Source organism: Mustela nivalis (assembly GCF_964662115.1).
Source record: "Mustela nivalis genome assembly, chromosome: 7".
Classification (NCBI taxonomy): domain Eukaryota; kingdom Metazoa; phylum Chordata; class Mammalia; order Carnivora; family Mustelidae; genus Mustela; species Mustela nivalis.
The window spans coordinates 66,031,811-66,053,104 of NC_139026.1; the positions used below are offsets into that span (position 1 = coordinate 66,031,811).

The window sequence follows — 21,294 nt, forward strand, 5'->3', positions numbered from 1 at the left end:
TTGAAAAGAATTATTTCAGATACTTTGTTTAGTGAAAAGAAAACCCCAAAACCCAGTAACAATATCATTTAATGTTAAACTAACCAAAAAGAAACTTTTGCAACCTGTACTGTTGTCTATGTAGAGTTAGCAAACGGCATGCATTATGAAGCCTGATCTTACTCATGGGGAAAAAAAAAAAAGGAGGAGGAGGAAACTGTTTTGAGTTGAAAGTTCTGGGCATTAGCACCTTTCCTGTTAAAACCAATAAGTCTCTTAAATAAATGATATTACAGCTTATGAGTAGCACTAAGAATTAAACTCAATTAGTATTAGTAAAGCTGGAATATAAGAATAATGGGATAAAACAAAAATGCTTTAAGATATTTCCACCATGCAATTATGAGACTTTTATCATTGCAACTTGCTTAGGGGTATTTATTTTAAAAGGTACAGGTATCTCATGAAAGATGGTATAGAGCATTCATGAAGGATCAAGACATTTGAAATTCAGCTCAACATTTCTCAAAATGTTAATACTAGTCCCAGAGGCTGTTAAGTAGAATTATTTCTCGGGGCGCCTGGGTGGCTCAGTGGGTTAAAGCCTCTGCCTTCTGCTCAGGTCATGATCCCAGGGTCCTGGGATCGAGCCCCACATTGGGCTCTCTGCTCAGCAGGGAGCCTGCTTCCTCCTCTCTCTCTGCCTGCCTCTCTGCCTACTTGTGTTCTCTGGCTGTTAAATAAATAAATAAAATATTAAAAAAAAAAAGAATTATTTCTCTAAAAAGGCTATTTTTGTTGAATATATTCAGATAATACAGAGTTAAACTGGGTTCTTTATAGAAGGACTTCTTAGAAGTGGTAATATGCTAATGAGCATTCTGAAATTTCAAGACGCAGGGTTCTTATGTAACAATTTCCAGATTTATCTGACCTCATATTCTATTTTTCAAGGGACAGTTCATGGAATTAGTCTTCCTTAAAACATATTTTGGGAAACACTGGACTTACATGAACAGTTTTTATTTGGAGAGAATTATGGCATGGATTGAAGGTATCTAAAAGAAAACTAGACTTGACATAGAAAAATAGGTTAGATATGAGAATATAGTTAAGTAAGGTAAGCCACACACTGTTTTTCCATGGACGGCATTAAGAATAAGAAAAATCTATAACTATATGAAGAGAAAAAAAGGCTCAATAAGATTTTACAATCACATCTACTTCTCGTTAGCTTCAATAACCCTGCACTTCCCTCAAGCCTTCATAGCAGAAGAGCTTATTTATTTTTCCATTTTTCCCACTAGCCTGCAAACTCTCCAGGGTAAGAACGGTATCAGTCCCATTTTTGGTGATGGCCTAGCACTTAAAGAACATATGACATGTATTTGTTGAATGAACACATTAATGAAAAAAAGAAAGGATACATGTTATTTTTAAGCACTGTGAATTTTTATTTGAACTAAGAAAATATAGGAAATAAATAAATAAAAATATACTTTTAAAGAATAAATGCAGGAAAAACATTGACTATTAAATATCAACCTAACAGAATGGTCCTATGTGCAGGCAGTGCAAATTACCACAGTCCCCTGGAAAGAATACGTATCAACAACCAGTTTATCAGCTTGAGGTATAAGAAATATAATTCTGATTATTAACGATAAGAATTACTTAAAAGGAAATAGTGAAATGAATGTACCCCTAATTATTAACATACTTGTACATATGCATGCATACAGATACAGTACAAAGAATAGTTTTTACGTTAGAATAAGAGAATGGAATGATTTTTTTCCTTTTAAAACTCCCTTCAATGTAATCATTTTCAACAATAAATTTAAAAATTTACAATTTAAAAAGTTTAAGTGTTCTAGCTTTTTATGTAAGAAGTAGTAAAAAAAAATGGCACCAATGCTGATTATTGTAACTGCTTTAAAACTAACATTCACATTAACACTTTGAATGTTCAAAAATTATACAGCGTTTATGCCAGAAACTCCAAATATTTTAGAGCCATGTGGTACACTCACGCCACCTGCTAGCACTCAAAGGCACTGCAAAATTGTAGTCATTAAACTAGATGAACAGTCTGACTCTGAAATTGAGCAGCAATCATTACCATTCTTTTTCCAAAATTCCAAAGAATGCTTGGACTTTTCTTTTGCTACATTTTAAAGCATCAATACTGTATTAACATTATCCCCCAAAACAACACTGACATTTCAAATCATAGGAGATCATGGTTTTATGTATATACTTTCAAATGCCCATATTTAAGAGTTACATAAATTGAGAAATAAACCTAATTGTGTGAAGTACCTTCTCTATTTAGAAGCATAGTACGTCAGTTAAAGAACTATAGTTATATACAAAAGACAAGACCTGGGTTTGATTTCTAGATTTGCAACTTTATTTGCTAAGTGACCTTAAATCACTTGATCTTACTGTTTCCTCATTTACAAAACAAAGTACTCACAGGATTTTTGTCAGGAATAAATGAGAATAAATAGAAGAAAGCCATTTTTAAAGAAAAGTCCTACACAAATATTGTTTTTAATTCAGCACTACCTTTATGACTATCAAGAAAAATATGATACCATCTTTCTTTCTCTGAATTTAAAAATTTGAGTATCTTTTTTTTTTTAAAGATTTTATTTATTTATTTGACAGAGTGAGAGAGATCACAAGTAGGCAGAGAAGCAGGCAGAGGGAGGGGGGAAGCAAGCTCCCCACTGAGCAGAGAGCCCGATGCGGGACCCGATCCCAGGACCTTGAGATCATGACCTAAGCCGAAGGCAAAGGCTTTAACCACTGAGCCACCCAGTGGCCTTGAGTATCTCTTAATATAGTACTTTATACTATTTGACTGGCTTCACAATATTACTTTAAATCATGCCAGGCGACACCTGGTTAAATATCTGACTCTTGATTTTGGTCATGATCTTGGGGTTGTGAGATCAAGCCCCACAATGGGCTCTGCACTGGGCAAGAAGACTGCATGGCATTCTCTCTCCCTCCCTCCCTATACCCCCGAAGAGAACTCAGGTTCTCTCTCATGTTCTCCCCCCCCAAAATAAATAAAATAAAAAAATAAGTCATACAGGAATGCACATGCTTTAGTCCTACTGTTTTACCTACTTTTACCCTTGAACTACATGATACCATTCAGGACACCACCACTGAGCTTTAACTGTCAGTGGGTAGAGTGAAGAGTCCGAGAAGGGCAGATGTGAGTTAGGAAAAGAACACAAAGAAGTGATAAAGGTTTCACATGGTGGTATAAGACAAAAAGGAGACAGGAGGCCCCTGGGTGGCTCAGTGGGTTGGGCCTCTGCTTTTGGCTCAGGTCATGATCTCAGGGTCCTGGGACCAAGCCCCACTTTGGGCTCTCCACTCAGCGGGGAGCCTGCTTCCCCTTTTCTCTCTGCCTGCCTCTCTGCCTACTTGTGATCTCTCTCTCTATCTCTCTGTCAAATAAATAAATAAATAAAATCTTTAAAAAAAATTTTTTTAAAAAAGGAGACTAAAGTGGATGGCGGCCTGATAGGTAAGTGGTATCTTGTGGGATACTTCAAATAATGCAGTCGGATTATTTTTATGTAAAATAAAATAAACAAACAGAACAAGTAGGGAACCGGATATCTATTCTGGTACTGAAGATTAAGGCCCACAAAAAGTAAGGCAAAATTCTATATTTCCTGATTCTGAGTTCAGAGATTTTTTAAATCACTTAACATGGAGCTTGACAACAGCTGGTTGTTATTATCATCATTATTATTAAAAAGAGGCAACATTTACTAAATTATTAAAAATATATCAGGTATTAATTACCCCTAGGTACTTTTAAAAAAAATTTTTAAAAACATTTTTAGGTAATCTCTATACCCAACGTGGGGCTCAAACTCACATCCCTGAGATCCAGAGTCACATGCTCCTCTGACTGAACCAGCCAGGCGTCTTACTCCCTAGGTAATTTATATTAACCTGTGGAATGTTGGCCAAGCATAATTTTAAGGTTTCCCCCCCTTTATCTAGATTTTCTAAAATTTATACAGTAAACATGTATTGTCTTTTGTGATTTTAATATTTTCAATTTCTCCAAACATATAAATGTAATGCTATGATATTTAAACTATTCTAGGGGGGAAAAAAGGCTGACGAGCTTTGTAAATTTATTTCATAAAGAAGGCACAATCCTGATACCAAAACCTTTCAAAGAAAGAAAATTACAAATCAAACATGAATGTACCTCTAATAATATTTCTAGAAATTAAAGTTTATCTACTTGTTACCTTATAGTGTAAAAATGGTTGCGAGACTGTCAACATATTTTTGCAGTCCACATGGAATGTTCTTTTTCATTTTTTTTTAAGATTTTATTTGACAGACAGAGATCACAAGTAGGCAGAGAAGCAGGCAGAGAGAGAGGGGGAAGCAGGCTCCCCGCTGAGCAGAGCCTGATATGGGGCTCGAACCCAGGACCCTGGCATCATGACCTGAGCCAAAGGGAGAGGCTTTAACCCACTGAGCCACCCACGAGCCCTTTCTTTTTCATTTTTTAAAAAGATTTTATTTATTTGACAAAGAGACAAAGAGAGAAGGGGAGGGAGGGAGAGAGAGAGCACACATGAGCAGGGGGAGGGGTAGAGGGAGAAGCAGGCTCCCAGCTGAGCAAGGAGCCCAAAGTAGGTCTTGATCCCAGAACCCTGTGATCATGACCCTGGCCAAAGGTAGCCGCTTAACTGTCTCAGCCACTTAGGCACCCCAAACATGGACTGTTCTGATTTAAAATAAAAACTACATGGAGTACAAAATCTCATTTTTTGAGTGTAAAAAAAAAAAAAAAAAAAAAAGGAGTCTCTACCTTTGCTATAATATGACGAAATGGCACTTTACTGGTGAGGTTTTCCTCCCCAAAAATACATACCAGTCTAAGCATGAGAAGAAAATCAAACAAATCTAAAATGAAGTACATTCCACAAAATACATAACTAGTACTTCTCAAAACTGTCAAGGTCACTAAAAACAAGTAAATTCTGAGAAACCACCACAGTCAAGAGGTGCCTAAAGAAATCTGAATAGGGGCACCTGGGTGGCTCAGTCTGTTAAGCATCTGCCTTTGGCTCAGAGCATGATCCTAGGGTCCTGAGACAGAGCCTGGTGTCAACAGGGCTTCCTGCTCAGCGGCAAGCCTGCCTCTCCCTCTCCCATGCACTCCAACTCATGTTCTGTCTCATGAGTGCTGTTTCTCAAATAAAGAAATAAAATCTTTAAAAAGAAAATCTGAATAAAGTATGAACTTTAATTAATAATGTATCAATATTGGCTCATTGTAATAAATGTACCACAATAGTAAAAATGTTAACAACATAAGAAATTTGGTGTGAAATATAGGAGGATTCTGTGAACTATCCTTGAAAGTTTTCCATAAATCTAAATTTTTTTTAGTTAAAAACAAAAAAACAAAAAACAAAAACCCATCAGGTAACTGCTCTGTGACTGCTGTGTGAGAAAGCTATGCCATGTGGATCAAGACTCTTACCGGAGAAAACAGTGGTTTCAAATACTAACTTGGAAGTTAGTACAGCAAGACACTTGGAACTGCAATAGTATGTGACATGCTCTGATGGGTAGGAGCAGGGATTTAATGTTTCTCCAAGCAACAAACGATCCTAAAGAAAATGCTAACAGAGCAGATCCATAGGAAGGCAAAAGAATGATGTACTATGAAATAATCAGGGTTCAGAACACTTCAGTAAGTGTAAATACAACCATATAATTCATTACTACATTAATTCAAAGGAGATCATTTCAAAAATGCTATAGGACTAGGACACATCGTTAACATAATAGAGGCTATTATCTCAAACTGAATACCAGTGTATACTTAGAAGCTAAAAGCCAGAGGCACATCCATTGTATAGAACAGCATAAAGGACTACATAAACATTATTTTAGAAGTTTCACCTAATGAAAAAGACAAAAAGAAAAGATAAAAATAAGGTATAGATATTTAAAAAGGAGAATTAAAACCACTCTTATTTATCACTCATTTCCTAAGAAATCTCTGAAAGAGTAAACAAAAAGCCCAAATATTCAGATTTTGGTCTCTTATTATATATAAGTGTTCAGCCTCAAACACTCTCTTAGCATAGAAAAGACCCTGATTTACGTTATTCTATGTAGCCATTAATAATATATTAAAGAGGGGCATTTGGCTGGCTCAGTCAGTGGAGGATGTGAGGTTTTGAGTTCAAGCCCTACCTTGGGTATGGAGATAACTTAAAAATAAAATAAAAAAATAATATTAAAGAGTGATAACTTTGTATGCTAACAGATGGTAACTGCACTTATCATAGTGAGTATTTTGTAATGTATATAATCATTACTAGCTTGTACACCTGGTATTAATATAATAATGTATGTCAACTATACTTCAATAAAAAAATTAAAGAATGTTTAATAACCTTGGAAAAATTTTAATTCACATTGTTAAATAAAAAAGAGCAGATAACTAATCAAATATAGTATCATCCTATTAACATACACAAAGGTTGACTATATATATACTAAAATGAATTCCAGTAGTCAAGGTTATTTATAAGTAGTAGAATTAGAGGCAATTTTATTTAATACTTTAAAATTTTCACTGTTTTCCAAATTTTCTACAGTATCAGTTTTCTATATACAAAATGTTATTTTGAATTAATGTATTATAATAATTCTTATTTTTAGAAAAATATTCCTTACCCTTAAGGTTACTACTCGTGCTTTGGGGTTTCGGATAGATGGTCCTGCTGAAACATAATCAGTTGTGTCCACTTCAATGGGAAAATGCTTCTCACATTTTTCATCACTGTCCAGAGCAGCTGGCCACTCAGTGCAGAAATCTGAGAATTAAGAAAAATAATCTCAAGTATAGTTTCGCCAAGTACATTCTCGTTGCAATGTGCGCTACCAGACCAAATCACTGAGGGAGATGACTCTCGAGCTACATGGAATGAAAGAGCAGACTCTCTTCTGCACCTCACAAACACATCATCATCCTTCACCCCTTTTCTTCTCAGATGAATCCTCGTTAGGGAATGTGATTAAATGAAAGACTCAGATAACTTGGGTTTGGTGAGGAGCAGTAAGCTTGGTTAAAAGGAAGCTATGACTTGATAGAAGCTTATTACAGCTTTGCACATACCCAGTTATGGGGCAGTTTAATCCCCCCTCACTCACCAACTAAAAGCAAACAGTTCATAGTGCTCAGAGTGAATTATTTTTGAGAAAAGCAACAGTTAATAGTAATTCATTCCCAAATGAAAGTTACTAAAGTTCTGAGGGGAACTGAAAAAGGCTCTGAAAGAGCTCTTAGAAGAGAGATATGGTCTCCATTCTCTCAGAAACTGAGCTGAATAGGGCCTCAAACTGAACAGGTACAGGCTAGGGCATTACTAAGTAGATCCTTACAGTAACTCATGTTTCCTCTAGGTGACTTCTGTGCCAACGAAGCTAAATGGAAAAAGGAACAGACTTGTCCTCAGATTCAGGCAACACAACTAGCCTAAAGGGGAGATGGGACTGGCTGTGAGAAGTGGGCCACAATGGGAAGTTTCAAGCACTGTGACAAAAATGTGGTGCATCGTCTATCTCCACAGCACAGATCTCCACAGCACATACAAACTCAGGCCTTCAGTGGAGGGGTGGGGAATAGGGGAGAGGGGGCTGAAAAGAAAAAGAGCTCCTGGCATGTCCTACAGCTATCTGTATTGAGGGACTCCGTAAGAAGGTAGCTGATTTCATTTTGCCCTATTCCTATAAAGTTAGTGAGGTAGAGGGCTCTCAGCTTGAGATGTACTTCTGGCACTATCAGCCTCCCCTCCATGGAAATTTCACTGCATTCTAAGAATCTTCATTCATTCGAAGAATACCTAAAAGTAATTGGTTTCTTAGGTCAAACCTATTAAATCTCAGGGAGTCTGTGCTTTCTCCAAAAAGCATGACTGCAGGAGAGGCTGGTCACAAGCACAGGCATATGTGGAAACCCTTCCACGTGACGATTTAAGGGACAGTGAAAGGTACTTTGTCAATAACATTTCCTATAGTTAACAATTTTCTTTCTTTTTTTTTTTTTTTAAGATTTTATTTATTTATTTGACAGACAGAGATCACAAGTAGGCAGAGAGGCAGGCAGAGAGAGAGGAAGGGAAGCAGGCTGCCTGCTGAGCAGAGAGCCCGATGTGGGGCTCGATCCCAGAACCGTGGATCATGACCTGAGCCGAAGGCAGAGGCTTTACCCTAGTTAACAATTTTCTTATAGTAGGTACTATATTTAGCTCCCTTTATAGGCTTTAATACCAGTCAGCAAAATGCCACAAAGACTCTCCAAGATTTATAACTAAATATATGGTAACAAATTAAGTATAGCTCACACCATTCCCTGAACACCCTGCTTAAGAGAGCAATACTCACACACTTGAGGGGAAAGAAGTAGCTCCACAATTCTGACATTTAAATAAAATGGAAAGAGCATGATTACTGAAGTTAAATTTTATTCCCATCATGGAACAATTCCAATATCCTGCACTCTAAGATGCCACACTGCCAAGCACTTTATAAGAGACTAGTTTGGAGAATTTTATGAGTTCTTGGGTTTGTACTGACTCTTTTATTTTTTATAACTTTGAAGAAGTCATTTCAATAACCAGATGATAATTACAACTTTTAAATTACCGGATTATATGTCTAAAAAATACAGCCAACTGGAAAGTACATAATAGACCCCTATTCATCTGATAGGTAGAGCAATAGACTAGACTTCGAAAGACCTTGGTTTTTACTTAACTTCTACCACTGATTATTAAAGTTTGGGTAAATTACCTAACTTTCCTGTGCTTCAGATTTTCCACTTGCAAGTTAGATATAAAATCTGAACTGACCTACTTTAAAAGAAAATTGAGAAGAAATATTTTAAAAGCTTTTGAGTTATTTGGAAGATACAAGCTAAATCTAGAAGCTGGCAAAAGTGTAAAGACAAAATCAAAGAAAGATTAAACACTTAAACACTTAAAATATAAAGCAACTTTTCTGAATGTGCTATATGAAAACCATTCATTTAAGAATTATGAAGTATTTTAGAAGTACCTCATTTAAAAACCCATTTCTAGATTATAAATGCACATTCCAAAATAATGTTTAAAAAGGAAAAAAATGAGATTTATCACAGTGCAGAACATTCCTTAACTGGCTTCACGAAGGATCAAAAAGTGCTACATGGTTTGTGCCAAACAAGGAACAAATCTGGAATAATGATCAGTGACAGTCTATCACTAGGCACCAACATAAACAGAAACATACTAAAAGGATAGAAATGCATTCTACTATCCCAAAAAGACCACATCCATGAAAGAAGATAGGAGAAACTGTTCTTCCTTCATGTAAGAGTAAAGTCATTCTTCCTACTTTTTGACTTCTTTATTTCTTCCTTACATTTCTCAATAAAAGGCCCTTCCAAAAGCTCAAATTATATCATAATCATGAACACTATACTATTTCTCCTTCCAGCATTATCACGTTACCTGTGAAGAGCTTTTACATTTCATTTCTTTTCTGAAAAGCCTTAACAAGTGTACTGAGCATTTATATATCTCCTTTTAAATTAGCATGAAGAATTCATTCAAAGGTACTAACTCTTGAATTAAACTACACAACCAATCACTAACAGCTGTGAACCTAAAACAATTCCAATGTCCTTCTGTATGTAGTCCAATGCAAATGAGATGAGAAATTGAGTCTATGTATATATGAAAACATGCATAAAACTATGAAAAAAAAAATTCTTTGCCTTTACCTTCGTGCATGTGGGAAGGAAAAAGAATAAGTGAGTGAGGGCTATCTGGGTGGTGCAGTCAGTTAAGCCGACTCTTGGTTTGGTTCAGGTCACGATCTCAAAATCATGAGACTGAGTCCCCTGTGAGGCTCTGTACTCAGCAAGGAGTCTGCTTCACATTCTTTTCTTTTTTTTTTTTTTTTTTAAGATTATTTATTTATTTATTTATTTGACAGACAGAGATCACAATTAGCAGAGAGGAGGAAGCAGGCTCCCTGCTGAGCAGAGAGCCCAATGTGGGGCTCAATCCCAGGACCCTGGGATCATGACCTGAGCCAAAGGCAGAGGCTTTAACCTACTGAGCCACCCAGGTGACCCTCTGCTTCAGATTCTCTTTCCCTCTTCCTCTCTCCCTCCCCTCTGCATGCTCTCTCTGCCAATATCTAGGAATCAATAAATATTGTTCAAATTCAATAAATTTAGAACTGGCAATATAGTCATGGTCTGGTGATTACTTCCATTTTACGTATGTATAATGAAAAATATATACTAACATAACTATACATATATAAAATATACAGAGAAAGAATATATAATAAATACTGTATAGAAAGAGACTATATCGGGCACCTGGGTGGCTCAGTGGGTTAAGCCTCTGCCTTCAGCTGGGGTCACGATCTCAGGGTCCTGGGATCGAGCCCCATATCGGCTCTCTGCTCAGCGAGGAGCCTGCTTTCTCCTCTCTCGCTGCCTGCCTCTCTGCCTATGATCTCTCTGTCAAATACATACATACATACATAAATATGAGACTATGTGGAAAAAATAAGCAAATATACTCTCAGCAAGTAATTATCAGTCCTAAACAATGACTAAAAGAGAACACTTCTAAAATGAGGGGCTGAGGGGAAAGGAGAAATAAAACACTACTGCTTTTCATCATCAGTTTTTCTGCTACTTGATGTTACCACATCTATGTATCACTATGAAGTTCTTATTTTAAATAACTTCTTCAAGATAACTCTCTGCAAAGTATCCCATTACTGACTCTATAACTATTGACTTGGCATCTTTCTACATTATCTTCAGTTTGGATTATACTGACTTCTATCTATAGGCAACACTCTGCGATATTTTCTTCCATCACTTTATGTATGTGCTATCTATAATGCAACAATTAAGTCCCTAGTCTACCTGAACAAGGACTACAATTTCCGGTTCTATTTATTATTCATAGCCACTTGCAGAGTAGTCTGCAAAAAAAAAAGAAAAAAAAAAAAAAAGGAACTTGCAGATTTGACATCTTAACAATTCACTGAAAACTTGAAAATTTTTCTAAAAAAAGGAGAAACTAGCAATGAATATAAGACAATTTAATACAATAAAAATGAGGTTTTGTTCTTCCATTTTTATTGAGATATAGTTGACATAAAACATTGTGTAAGTTTAAGGTACACGATATATTGACTAGATGCACTTAATATATGTTGCAACATGATTACATTCACAACACTAACACAGTGTCATGTAAATACCATTTCTTCTTGTGTTAAGAATATTTATGATCTGCTCTCAGCAAATTCCAGGTAGAGAACACAGTATTAATAACTATAATCACTATTCTGTATGTTAGATTCCCAGAACTTATCATAAAACTGGAAGTTTGTATTCTTTGACCAACATCTCCCTCCCCCACGTAGCCCCTACTATTCTGAGTTCAGCCTTCTCAAATTTCACATGTAAGTGAAATAATAATCCAATTGTTTTTCTCTGTCTTATTTCATTTAGTACAATGCCCTCAAGGCCATCTATGTTGTGACAGATGGCAGGATGTCCTTCCTTCTCATAACTAAATAATATCAAACACACACCCCACTTTTTTTTTAAGGTTTTAATTTATTTATTTGACAGAAAGAGAGACTGAGAGAGGGAACACAAGCAGAGGAAGTGGGGGAGGGAGAAGCAGGCTTCCCACTGAGCAAGGAGCCCAATGCAGTGCTCAGTCCCAAGACCCTAAGACCATAACCTGAGCTGAAGGCAGACGCTTAATGACTGAGCTACCCAGGCACTCCCCACTTAGGTTGTTTCCATTTTTTGGTTGTGGTAAATAATGCTGCAGTGAACAGAAGAGTACAGATATCTCTTCAATACCATGTTTCCTTTTCTTTTGAAAAAAAAAAAAAAAATATATATATATATATATATATATACACACACACACACACACACATATACACATTCACACACACATACATATATATATCCAGAAGTGTGATTGCTGGATCACATGGGAGTTCTAATTTTTTTTTTTTTAAGATTTTATTTATTTATTTATTTGACAGACAGAGATCACAAGCAGGCAGAGAGGCAGGCAGAGAGAGAGAGGAGGAAGCAGGCTCCCTGCTGAGCAGAGAGCCCGATGCGGGACTCGATCCCAGGACCCTGAGGTCATGACCTGAGCCCAAGGCAGACGCTTAACCCTCTGAGCCACCCAGGCGCCCAGGAGTTCTAATTTTTTAAGGGACCTACATACTATATTCCATACTGGCTGTATCAATTTACATCCCTAGCCATTAGTACAATAGGGTTTCCCTTTTTTCCAAACCTTCACCAACATTTGGTATCCCTTGCCTTCTGGGTGGTAACTATTTCTAGCAGGTGAGAGGCAACAGCTCCTTGTGGCTTCGATTTGCAATAATCTTTCCACAATTAGTTATACTGAGCATCTTTTCACTTGTCCACTGATGATTTGTATGTCTTCCTTGGAAAGACATCTATTCAGGTTCTCTGCCCATTTTTTAATCAAATTATTTGGGATATTTTGGTGTTGAGTTGAGTAAGTTTTTTTATATATTTTATATAACCCTTATTAGATATATCACTTGCAAATACCTTCTCCCATTCAGTAGGTTGCCTTTTCATTTTGTTGATGGTTTCCTTCATTGCGCAAAAGCTTTTTATTTTGGTGGTCTCAAAAGTTTATTTCTGCTTTTATTTCCCTTTCCAAAGAGACACCTCAAGAAAAATAGTGCTAAGATCAATGTCGAAGAAATGCCCATGTTTTCCTTAAGCAGTTTTATGATTTCAGGTCCACATTTATGACTTTAATCCATTCTGAGTTTATTTTTGTGTGTGACTTAAGCCAGGGGTCCAGTTTCATTCTTTTGCATACAGCTGTCCCATTTTCCCAGCATCATTTATTAGAGACTGTCTTTTCCCCATTGCATATTCTTGCCTCCTTTGTCACAGCTGAATTTACCATATAAGCATGGGCTTATATGGACTCTCTATCCCATTCCATTGATCTATATGTCTACTTTTGTCCTGATATCATACTGTTTTGATTACTGTAGCTTATTGTATATCCTGAAATCTGAGACTGTGTTATCTTCACCTTTGGTCTTGCTCAAGACTCTTGGTTATTCAGGGACTTTTGTGGGTCCATACAAATTTTTTGGATGCTTCTTTCTAGTTCTGTGAAAAATGCTGTTGGTATTTTATAGGGATTATATTCAATCTGTACTTTGTTTTGGGTAGTATGAACACTTTAACAATATTAATTCTTCCAATCCTCTATTTATTTTTAAATTGAGTTGTCTGGGATTTTTTATCATTGAGTTGTATGAATTCTTTATATATTTTGGATATTAACCTCTGACCCGAAGTTTGCAAATATTTTCTCCCATTCTGTAGACTGCCCTTTCCTTTTGTCAATGGTTTTCTTTGCTGTGCTATAGCTATAGCTTTATAGTTTGGTATAGTCCCACCTGTTTATTTTTGCTTTTGTTGCCTTTGCTATTGGTATCGAATCCAAAAATCATTGCCAAAACTCACGTCAAAGAGCTTACTGCCTATGTTTTCTTCTAATTTTGTTTTGTTAATGTGATACATCATTCTGACTGATTTTTATGTTGGACCATACTTGCATTCCTGAAATAAATACCATTTGATCTGACATGATCCTTTTAATGTACTGTTGAATTTGATTAAGTAATATTTTGTTGAAGACTTTCTGGGTTTTTCTTGTAATAGAGTTCTAGTTTTATACCACTGTGATCAGAAAGGGTGCCTGATAGGACTTCAGTATTTTAACATTTGTTGAGACTTGTCTTTTGCTCTAACATATGATCTGTTCTGGAGCATGTTTCATATGTGCTTGAGAAGAATCTGTATTCTGCTTCTTTTGGATGCAACGTTCAGTAAACATCTGCTAAACCCATCCAGTCTAACATATAGTTTATATTCAGTGTTTCCTTACTGATTTTCTGACTGATCCATTTATTGTTGGAAATGGTATATTGAAGTCTCCTATTGCTATACTGCCATCTGTTTCTCCCTTCAGTTCTGTTAATATGTGCTTTATATACTTAGGTATTCCTATCTTAGGTGCATAAACTAAGATGCGTAAATTTAGGTGCATAAACAAATGTTATATCTTCTTGATGAACTGACCCCTTTATCATTAGAAATGAAATTTTTATGTTCAAAGTTATTGTTAAGTTCATATACTGAAACAATCACTTACCTTTAAGAGCTTCACAGTGCTTTTTAATTGCTACAGGAGTTAAATGCAGAAAATTGGGGATCTAAAATAGAGAAATTTAAAGGATAAATTCACCTACTACCTCAAAAACATAAAATAAAAATTTCATAAAACTAAATCCTAAGCACAACAAACCTTGTAATAAATAAAATCTAGTTTTTACAATATTAATTCTATGTCACATGTGTTATGAATTCAATAAATGAATTCTGGGAAATATAGATTCATGATGTATCTTATGATGACTGGCCGTTGTGGGGGGAAAAAATGCTGTTCTTATAGTACTCTTCCTGACAAAAATCTACAGGTACACATATTTTAGTTATAAAACTAAAAGCACTCAAGGACACAGATTATTGTTTAATCATCTTAATTTCCCTGGAATACAAAAAGACATACAAATTATTCAAGGTTCTACAGTCTTAACACTTTGGTTAACATCCTTCTAGACATCTCTTTAAAAAACAGATACATGTATATGACTTTACATAAATGGATTCATACTGTTCTAGAAACTGCTTTTTTTTTTTTTGTCTATGTTTTTTTTTTTTCCCAAGGGAAAACCATTTTATAAACATATATTTTTATCCCCAGGGGTACAGGTCTGTGAATCACCAGGTTTACATACTTCACAGCACTCACCAAAGCACATACCCTCCCCAATGTCCATAGTCCCACCCCCTTCTCCCAAACCCCCTCCCCCCAGCAACCCTCAGTAGAAACTGCTTTTTAAAGATTTACTTATTTGAGACAGAGAGAACGTGCACATGTGTGCACACAGCTGGGAGGGGCAAAGGGAGAGGGAGAAGAATCTCAAGCCGACTCCGCATTGAGTGTGAAGCCCAATGTGGGGCTCGATCGCACGACCTTGAAATCATGACCTCACCCAAAATCAGGAGTCACTCAACCACTGTGCTATCCAAACACCCCTAAACTAAGTTCCCTTCTTTCATTTAAAGAAATGATCAATTTCTTCAATGTTTGTTTTCTTTTATCCCTTGAAACATTCAGATTTCCAAATTTCATTTACCCCTCTCTAGCAGCAGTCAACTCCTTCTCCATATTACCATCTCATTTTTTAACCACCATCTTTTAGCAACTTATTTTTTGTTTTTCGGTTTTTCAATACTAAACATATATATATGCGATGCATATAAAAGTAGCATATAAAAGTAGCATACATATGCTAAGTGAAGTACGTCAGAAAAAGAAAATACCATATGATTTCACTTACATGTGGAATCTAAAAACATAATGAACAAAAAGCAGAAACAGACCCTTAAATTCAGAGAACAAACTGGTGGCTGGAGGGGAAGGGACATGGAGGGATGGGAGAAATGGGTGAAGAGGAGTGGGAGATAAAGGCTTCCAGTTATGGAGTAAGTAAATCATAGGGACAAAAGGTAGAGCATAGAAAATATAGTCAATGATATTGTAATAGGGCTGTATGGTGACAGATGCTAGCTACATTTGTAGTGAGCACCGTATAGCACAAAAACTTGTGAAACCACTACGTTGTATACCTGAAACTAATGTAAAATTGTGTGTTAACTATACTTCCAATTAAAAAAAAGAAGAAAAAGATTCTCATAGAGTGGAAAACACAGTTTATGACAATTTTACCGTATATAACATGAACCATCTAAGATATGCCTTCTCAGGCAAAACATATTCATATTTTCTTTAAAAAGGTTATAGTTCATGGCACCTGGGTGGCTCAGTTGGTTAAGTGTGTGTGTTCGGCTCAGGTCATCCTGGGATTGAGCCCTGCACTGGGCTCCCTGCTCAGTGGGGAGTCTTCTTTTCCTTCTGCTCCTCCCCTCCCCCTGCTCATGCTCCCTCTATCTTGCAAAAATAAATAAATAAAATCTTCAAAAAAAAGCTTATAGTTCATAAATCATTATAGATGCTACCAACTGAAGCATTGAATATGACATATTTTGCTTCACGAAATAAAGAAGTTGAAGGACTATAACAATATTAAATGATATTCTACTTTTCTGGGCAGAAAGTTTTAGAATCTCTTTAAAAGTAGATTTCAAGGGTGCCTGGGTGGCTCCATGGGTTAAGCCGCTGCCGTCGGCTCGGCTCATGATCTCAGGGTTCTGGGATTGAACTCTGCATTGGGCTCTCTGCTCGGTGGAGAGCCTGCTTTCCCCTTTGTCTCTGCCTGCCTCTCTGCCTACTTGTGCTCTCTCTCTCTGTGTCAAAAATAAATAAAAATCTTTAAAAGTAGATTTCAGGGACACCTCAGTGGCTCAGCTGTTTAGGCGCCTGTGTTCAGCTAAGGTCATGATCCCCGTGATCAAGCCCTGCACCCTCTGCCTCTTGCCCCGTTGGTGTTCTCTTGTGTGCATGGTTCCTCACCCTCTCTCTCTCAAATAAATAAATAAAATCTTACCAAAAAAAAAAAGTAAATTTCAGTCACAATTCTCAATCTCAAATTAGGTCATTTCATTTTTCTGAGTTCCACTTGAAAGATATAGGTAGAAAAAATACAATAGAAAAGAAAAAGCCAGAAAGGAAGCCATAGGATCAACTGGTTATATTCTTAAATGCTCAGGACTCTTTGAGTCTTCTCTACCATGGACAATCAGAATGTATCATTCATTATTACCTGAAAAAAAGTTTAAACTAAAATACAATACCTGCTGCTACATACTGAACCCTCAAGTACAAGGCAGGGTAGGAGTGGGAAGAGGACCAGCATTTCTTTAGAAATAATTCTTAGCCAATGAATCAGCAATTGACCTTACCTTTAATAGTTCTAGATTTCCCTCCTTTGCCATGGGAACCCCCCTTTTTACTGGATAGCCCATTCGAATGGGAAGAGGTACAGCAGAAGGTTTAAATGGTGCTGCAACAGGATAAACACTAGGCCAATCTTGGTCAACAGTCATTTTCTCCGTCCTAGGAGGTAGTGCCTATAGAACATAAAATGGTTTAGTATTTTAAATATGAATATGATCTTTAATTTTAAAGCAAAAAACCTACAAAAAAAGAAACACAAGCAGAATTGCAACTGATGTAAAATCTGACCTCTTATAAAGCTGCTGGTATTCAAATGAAAAACACCAAATCTACCTAATATTTTTGCACTGTTTCTGCAAAGCTTCTGGTAAGGATCTTCTTTAATAGCACACTTCCTTCACTAAAAATTTCTGTGGATTTAGACTTTTAGCAAATTTTTTACATTTTGTTGAAGAGTAACAATGTATTTTGAAATACAGATCTTCCTCAACTTATGATGGGTTTATTGGACACTCTGTTTAAGTTGAAAACACCATAAGTTAAAAACGCTTTTAATACACCTAACCTACCAAACAGCATACCTTAGCCTAGCCTGACTTAAATGTGCTCAGAACACTTACATTAGCTTACAATTGAGCAAAATCTTCTAAAACAAAGCCTATTTTATAATAAAGTGTTGAATATGTCATATAATTTATTGAATACTGTACTGAAAGTTACAAAAAAAAAAAAGAATAGTTATAAGGTACAGACTGGTTGTTAAGTATATTGGTTATTTATCCTCATGACTGTGGCTATACCTAACTGACACTGCCCAGCATCGCACAAGCTCATACTGCATAATGCTAGCCTAGGAAATGATCAAAATTCAAAATTCCTAGAACAGTTTCTACTGAATGTGTACTGCTTTCTCACCACTATAAAGTTGAAAAATTATAAGCTGAACCAGTGTAAGGTGGTGAATGTTTCCCAAGTTAAAATAGTTTTCAGAACTTTATTGATGGAAGTCAGTACAGGAGAAGACACTGATAACTGAGAACTAGAGGAAATAAGAAATAAATAATATGAACTTAGAAATAAGTAAGTAAAAAAAAAAAAAAGTAAAAAAAAAAAAAAAGAAATAAGTAAGTAGGTTAAACTAACTGAATACATATATAATGAGAGATTATATGTCTCCCTAGGATGGATTAATGTACAACCATTAAAAAATTATCCTCTATTGTTTTTAATAGGTACTATAATATTTAACCAAAGTACAAAATTACAGTAACAGGAATAACTGGGAACCAACACGACTGACTCTTGGTAAGCATACCAAGTAGAGCAGGGGGGTTCAGGTGTCCCAGAGTAGTGTGTGTGCAAGCATTCCTTGTGCTATGGACATCAATCAGTATTGTTGGGGGGTGGGGGAGGGTAATTGGCAGATAGGGACAAGTATTCGTGATAATCACCATTCTCATCTTTCCTGGCCTTTTACCATCCCATAACTGTTCCAAAGCAGAAGTACAGTGTGTTAAATGGACTAGTTTCCTAGGGCTGCCCTAAGAAAGTACCACAAATTGAGTGACTTAAAATAACATTTATTCTCTCACCAGTTCTAGATGCGAAAAACCCCAAATCCAGGTGTTAGCAGGAGAAATTAATAAAAGGAAATATCATTTAAAATGAAGTCTAGAGGCCAGATGAGGGAGCTCTCACATCCTACCACTAGCCAGCAAGTACAGACCCCACCAGGAACAGAGAGTACCTTGCAGGTCTTGCCAGTGGATACCAGTTTACTAAGCCCCGCAGGAAACAGCCCAGTCAGGAAGAGACTGTCAGGATTAGCTAAGGAAAAGGCAACATGCCTCAACAAACTCCCAGTTTACTCTCTAGGACTTTTCATCCATAACAGCCCCTCCCAACTCCCTTCTTTGTAACAAAGCAGTCATCTCATTTGTTCTCCATACATGCCAATGGTTTTGCTGTAGCATTCATGTCCTAAACTGCAAGTCTCTGCTAATCCCTAGTAAACTCATTTTTGCTGGTAAAATAATTGACAGTTTTAAGATTAACAGTTCCTTCTGGAAGTTCTGAGAATCTGTTTATGCCTCTCTGCTCACTTCTGATGGTTTGCAGTAGCTTGTAGATATATGGCTCCAATCCCTGCTTCTGTCTTCACATGGTGAGCTACCGTCTCCTCTGTTTTTAAAAGTACAGCCTTTTGGTCAGATGGGTATGGGGTTTGAATCCAGGCTCTGTTTTTTTGTGTTCTGGAGAAAATCTAACATTCTCTGAGCTTCAGTTTCGAGGAAAATGGAACCTTAAGATCTTCCTCAGAGCTGTTGTGATTTAAGTAGTTATGTTGCAGAAGGCAGAGTATAAATGGTGGTCATGGGGCCTCTGGGTGGCTCAGTGGGTTAAGCCTCTGCCTTTGGCTCAGGTCATGATCCCAGGGCCCTGGGATTGAGTCCCGCATCTGGCTCTCTGCTCAGCACGGAGCCTGCTTCCCTCTCTCTCTGCCTGCTTCTCTGCCTACTTGTGATCTCTCTCTGCTAAATAAATAAATAAAATCTTAAAATAAATAAATGGTGGTCATTGGAATTAAGCTCATGGTCAATACAGCTGTGATTTTTGTACTCTCCAGTTTGTATGTTCTAGGACAGTGAATTAATTACAAGACCTATACCATACAAATTTAGGGACAAAAGAATTATGAATCTTTACAGAATTACTTTATATTCAGGGATCTCTCGGTTTCTGAGCAGGAAGTTGAGACTCCTGTCCTCAGCCTGCCCTCCTGTGTTTTCTTTTTGTCTTACTATCTCCCTAAGACGTTAGTGGACAGACATGACCAGAGTTAGAGGACCTAGAAAAATACTTACTGTTTTCCCAGACATCAAGTACAGTAAGGTTCCTTCTGAATTAAAAGAACTCATTTGCAATCCTGTCAGCAGGCAATAATATGTTTCATGCAGTGTAAACAGTAACACATGTACCTAGGAGTCACTAAGAATTACATAATTTTTCAGTTGGAAGAATTCTTAAAAGTGCAGTTGCTCACTTAGGATAAAAACTTTTTGTTCAGCTTTCTTACCAAATTATGGCCCTGCAAATTATAGCCAATGCTGCGTGGAATAATTTTAAATATTAAGGATTTTTATAATGGGGTTTTATTATATCTAAAACCCAGATTAATCCAGTGACTTTCTGTCAGAGAGCTACTTTTAGTTAAAACTTCTTCAAAACGTCTTAGTTAATAGCAAAATTCTTAATTCTTAATTATGCAAATTTCTTAAGCAAATTCTTAATTAAGCAGAATTGTTAATTAAGCAATATTCTTAATGTTAACTCTCCAGCAAACTGGAGAGAGTGGGTATGGAGAGAGGGTGAGACTCCCGAAGGCTTAACTTTCTGTATCTCCATACTTTTTTACAGCAGAATGCAGATTTTTAAAAAATACAATATTTTTTAAATCAGCAAAACCTTCACATTTTTATTTTCATGAAAAAAAGAAGACATGGTAAGTCTTTGATTTATATCTTCCAGTTGTTTAGAACATGGATATTTACAATTTGTACTAGAGTTCCCAAAATTATTGTTAGCTTGTAATTTAGTATGGAAAAATGTTATCACAAGCATCATCTCCTTCAAATTAATTGAACTCATCCCCATACCCTAACCACCTTCTTGATAGTTTCCTTGACACAGCATTGCTACAGATAGGGTCCACATATGCCAAGGAAACATTGAGTGTCAGGGTAGCTTCCAGGCTCATTCAAAGTGTGTGCCTTTATTTCTTCCCTTGCATCCTTAATATTTAAGATGTTTGGAAATACAGCATTAATTGTGGTAGATTTCATCCCTACATCCAATCATCAGCAAACGCTGTATGCTTTACCTTCAACTCTTTTAACAGCTTCCCAGCTGCTCCCATGGGCTCGGATTTCACTCTTTCCTCCTTACAGCCTAGTCGCCACCCAGTAATCAAGTGAGGTGTTGTTTTTTGTTTTAAAGATTTTATTTATTTATCTGAGAGAGAGAGAGTGAGAGAGCATGAGAGGGGAAGGGGTCAGAGGGAGAAGCAGACTCCCCGCATAGCTAGGAGCCCAATGCGGGACTCCACCCGGGGACTCGGGATCATGACTTGAGCCGAAGGCAGTGGCTTAACCAGCTGAGCCACCCAGGTGCCTAAGAGAAATTTTTTTTGAAGAGTAAGTCTGAT

At 36.6% G+C, this 21,294-nt stretch overlaps 1 protein-coding gene across 1 annotated transcript in view; it reads right to left on the bottom strand.

The window, feature by feature from the left end:
- The window catches only part of LOC309870251 (small ribosomal subunit protein mS35-like), a gene marked incomplete at both ends in the record, with an annotated part of 42,406 nt that extends 21,400 nt beyond the window's left edge, over window positions 1-21,006 (bottom strand). Inside the window, 4 exons of the mRNA XM_082742436.1 lie at window positions 6,733-6,872; window positions 14,322-14,382; window positions 17,096-17,263; window positions 20,971-21,006. Coding sequence (XP_082598562.1) covers window positions 6,733-6,872; window positions 14,322-14,382; window positions 17,096-17,263; window positions 20,971-21,006 — 405 coding nt within the window. The remainder of the gene's footprint in view (window positions 1-6,732; window positions 6,873-14,321; window positions 14,383-17,095; window positions 17,264-20,970) is intronic.
- Between the last annotated feature and the right edge of the window lie 288 nt (window positions 21,007-21,294).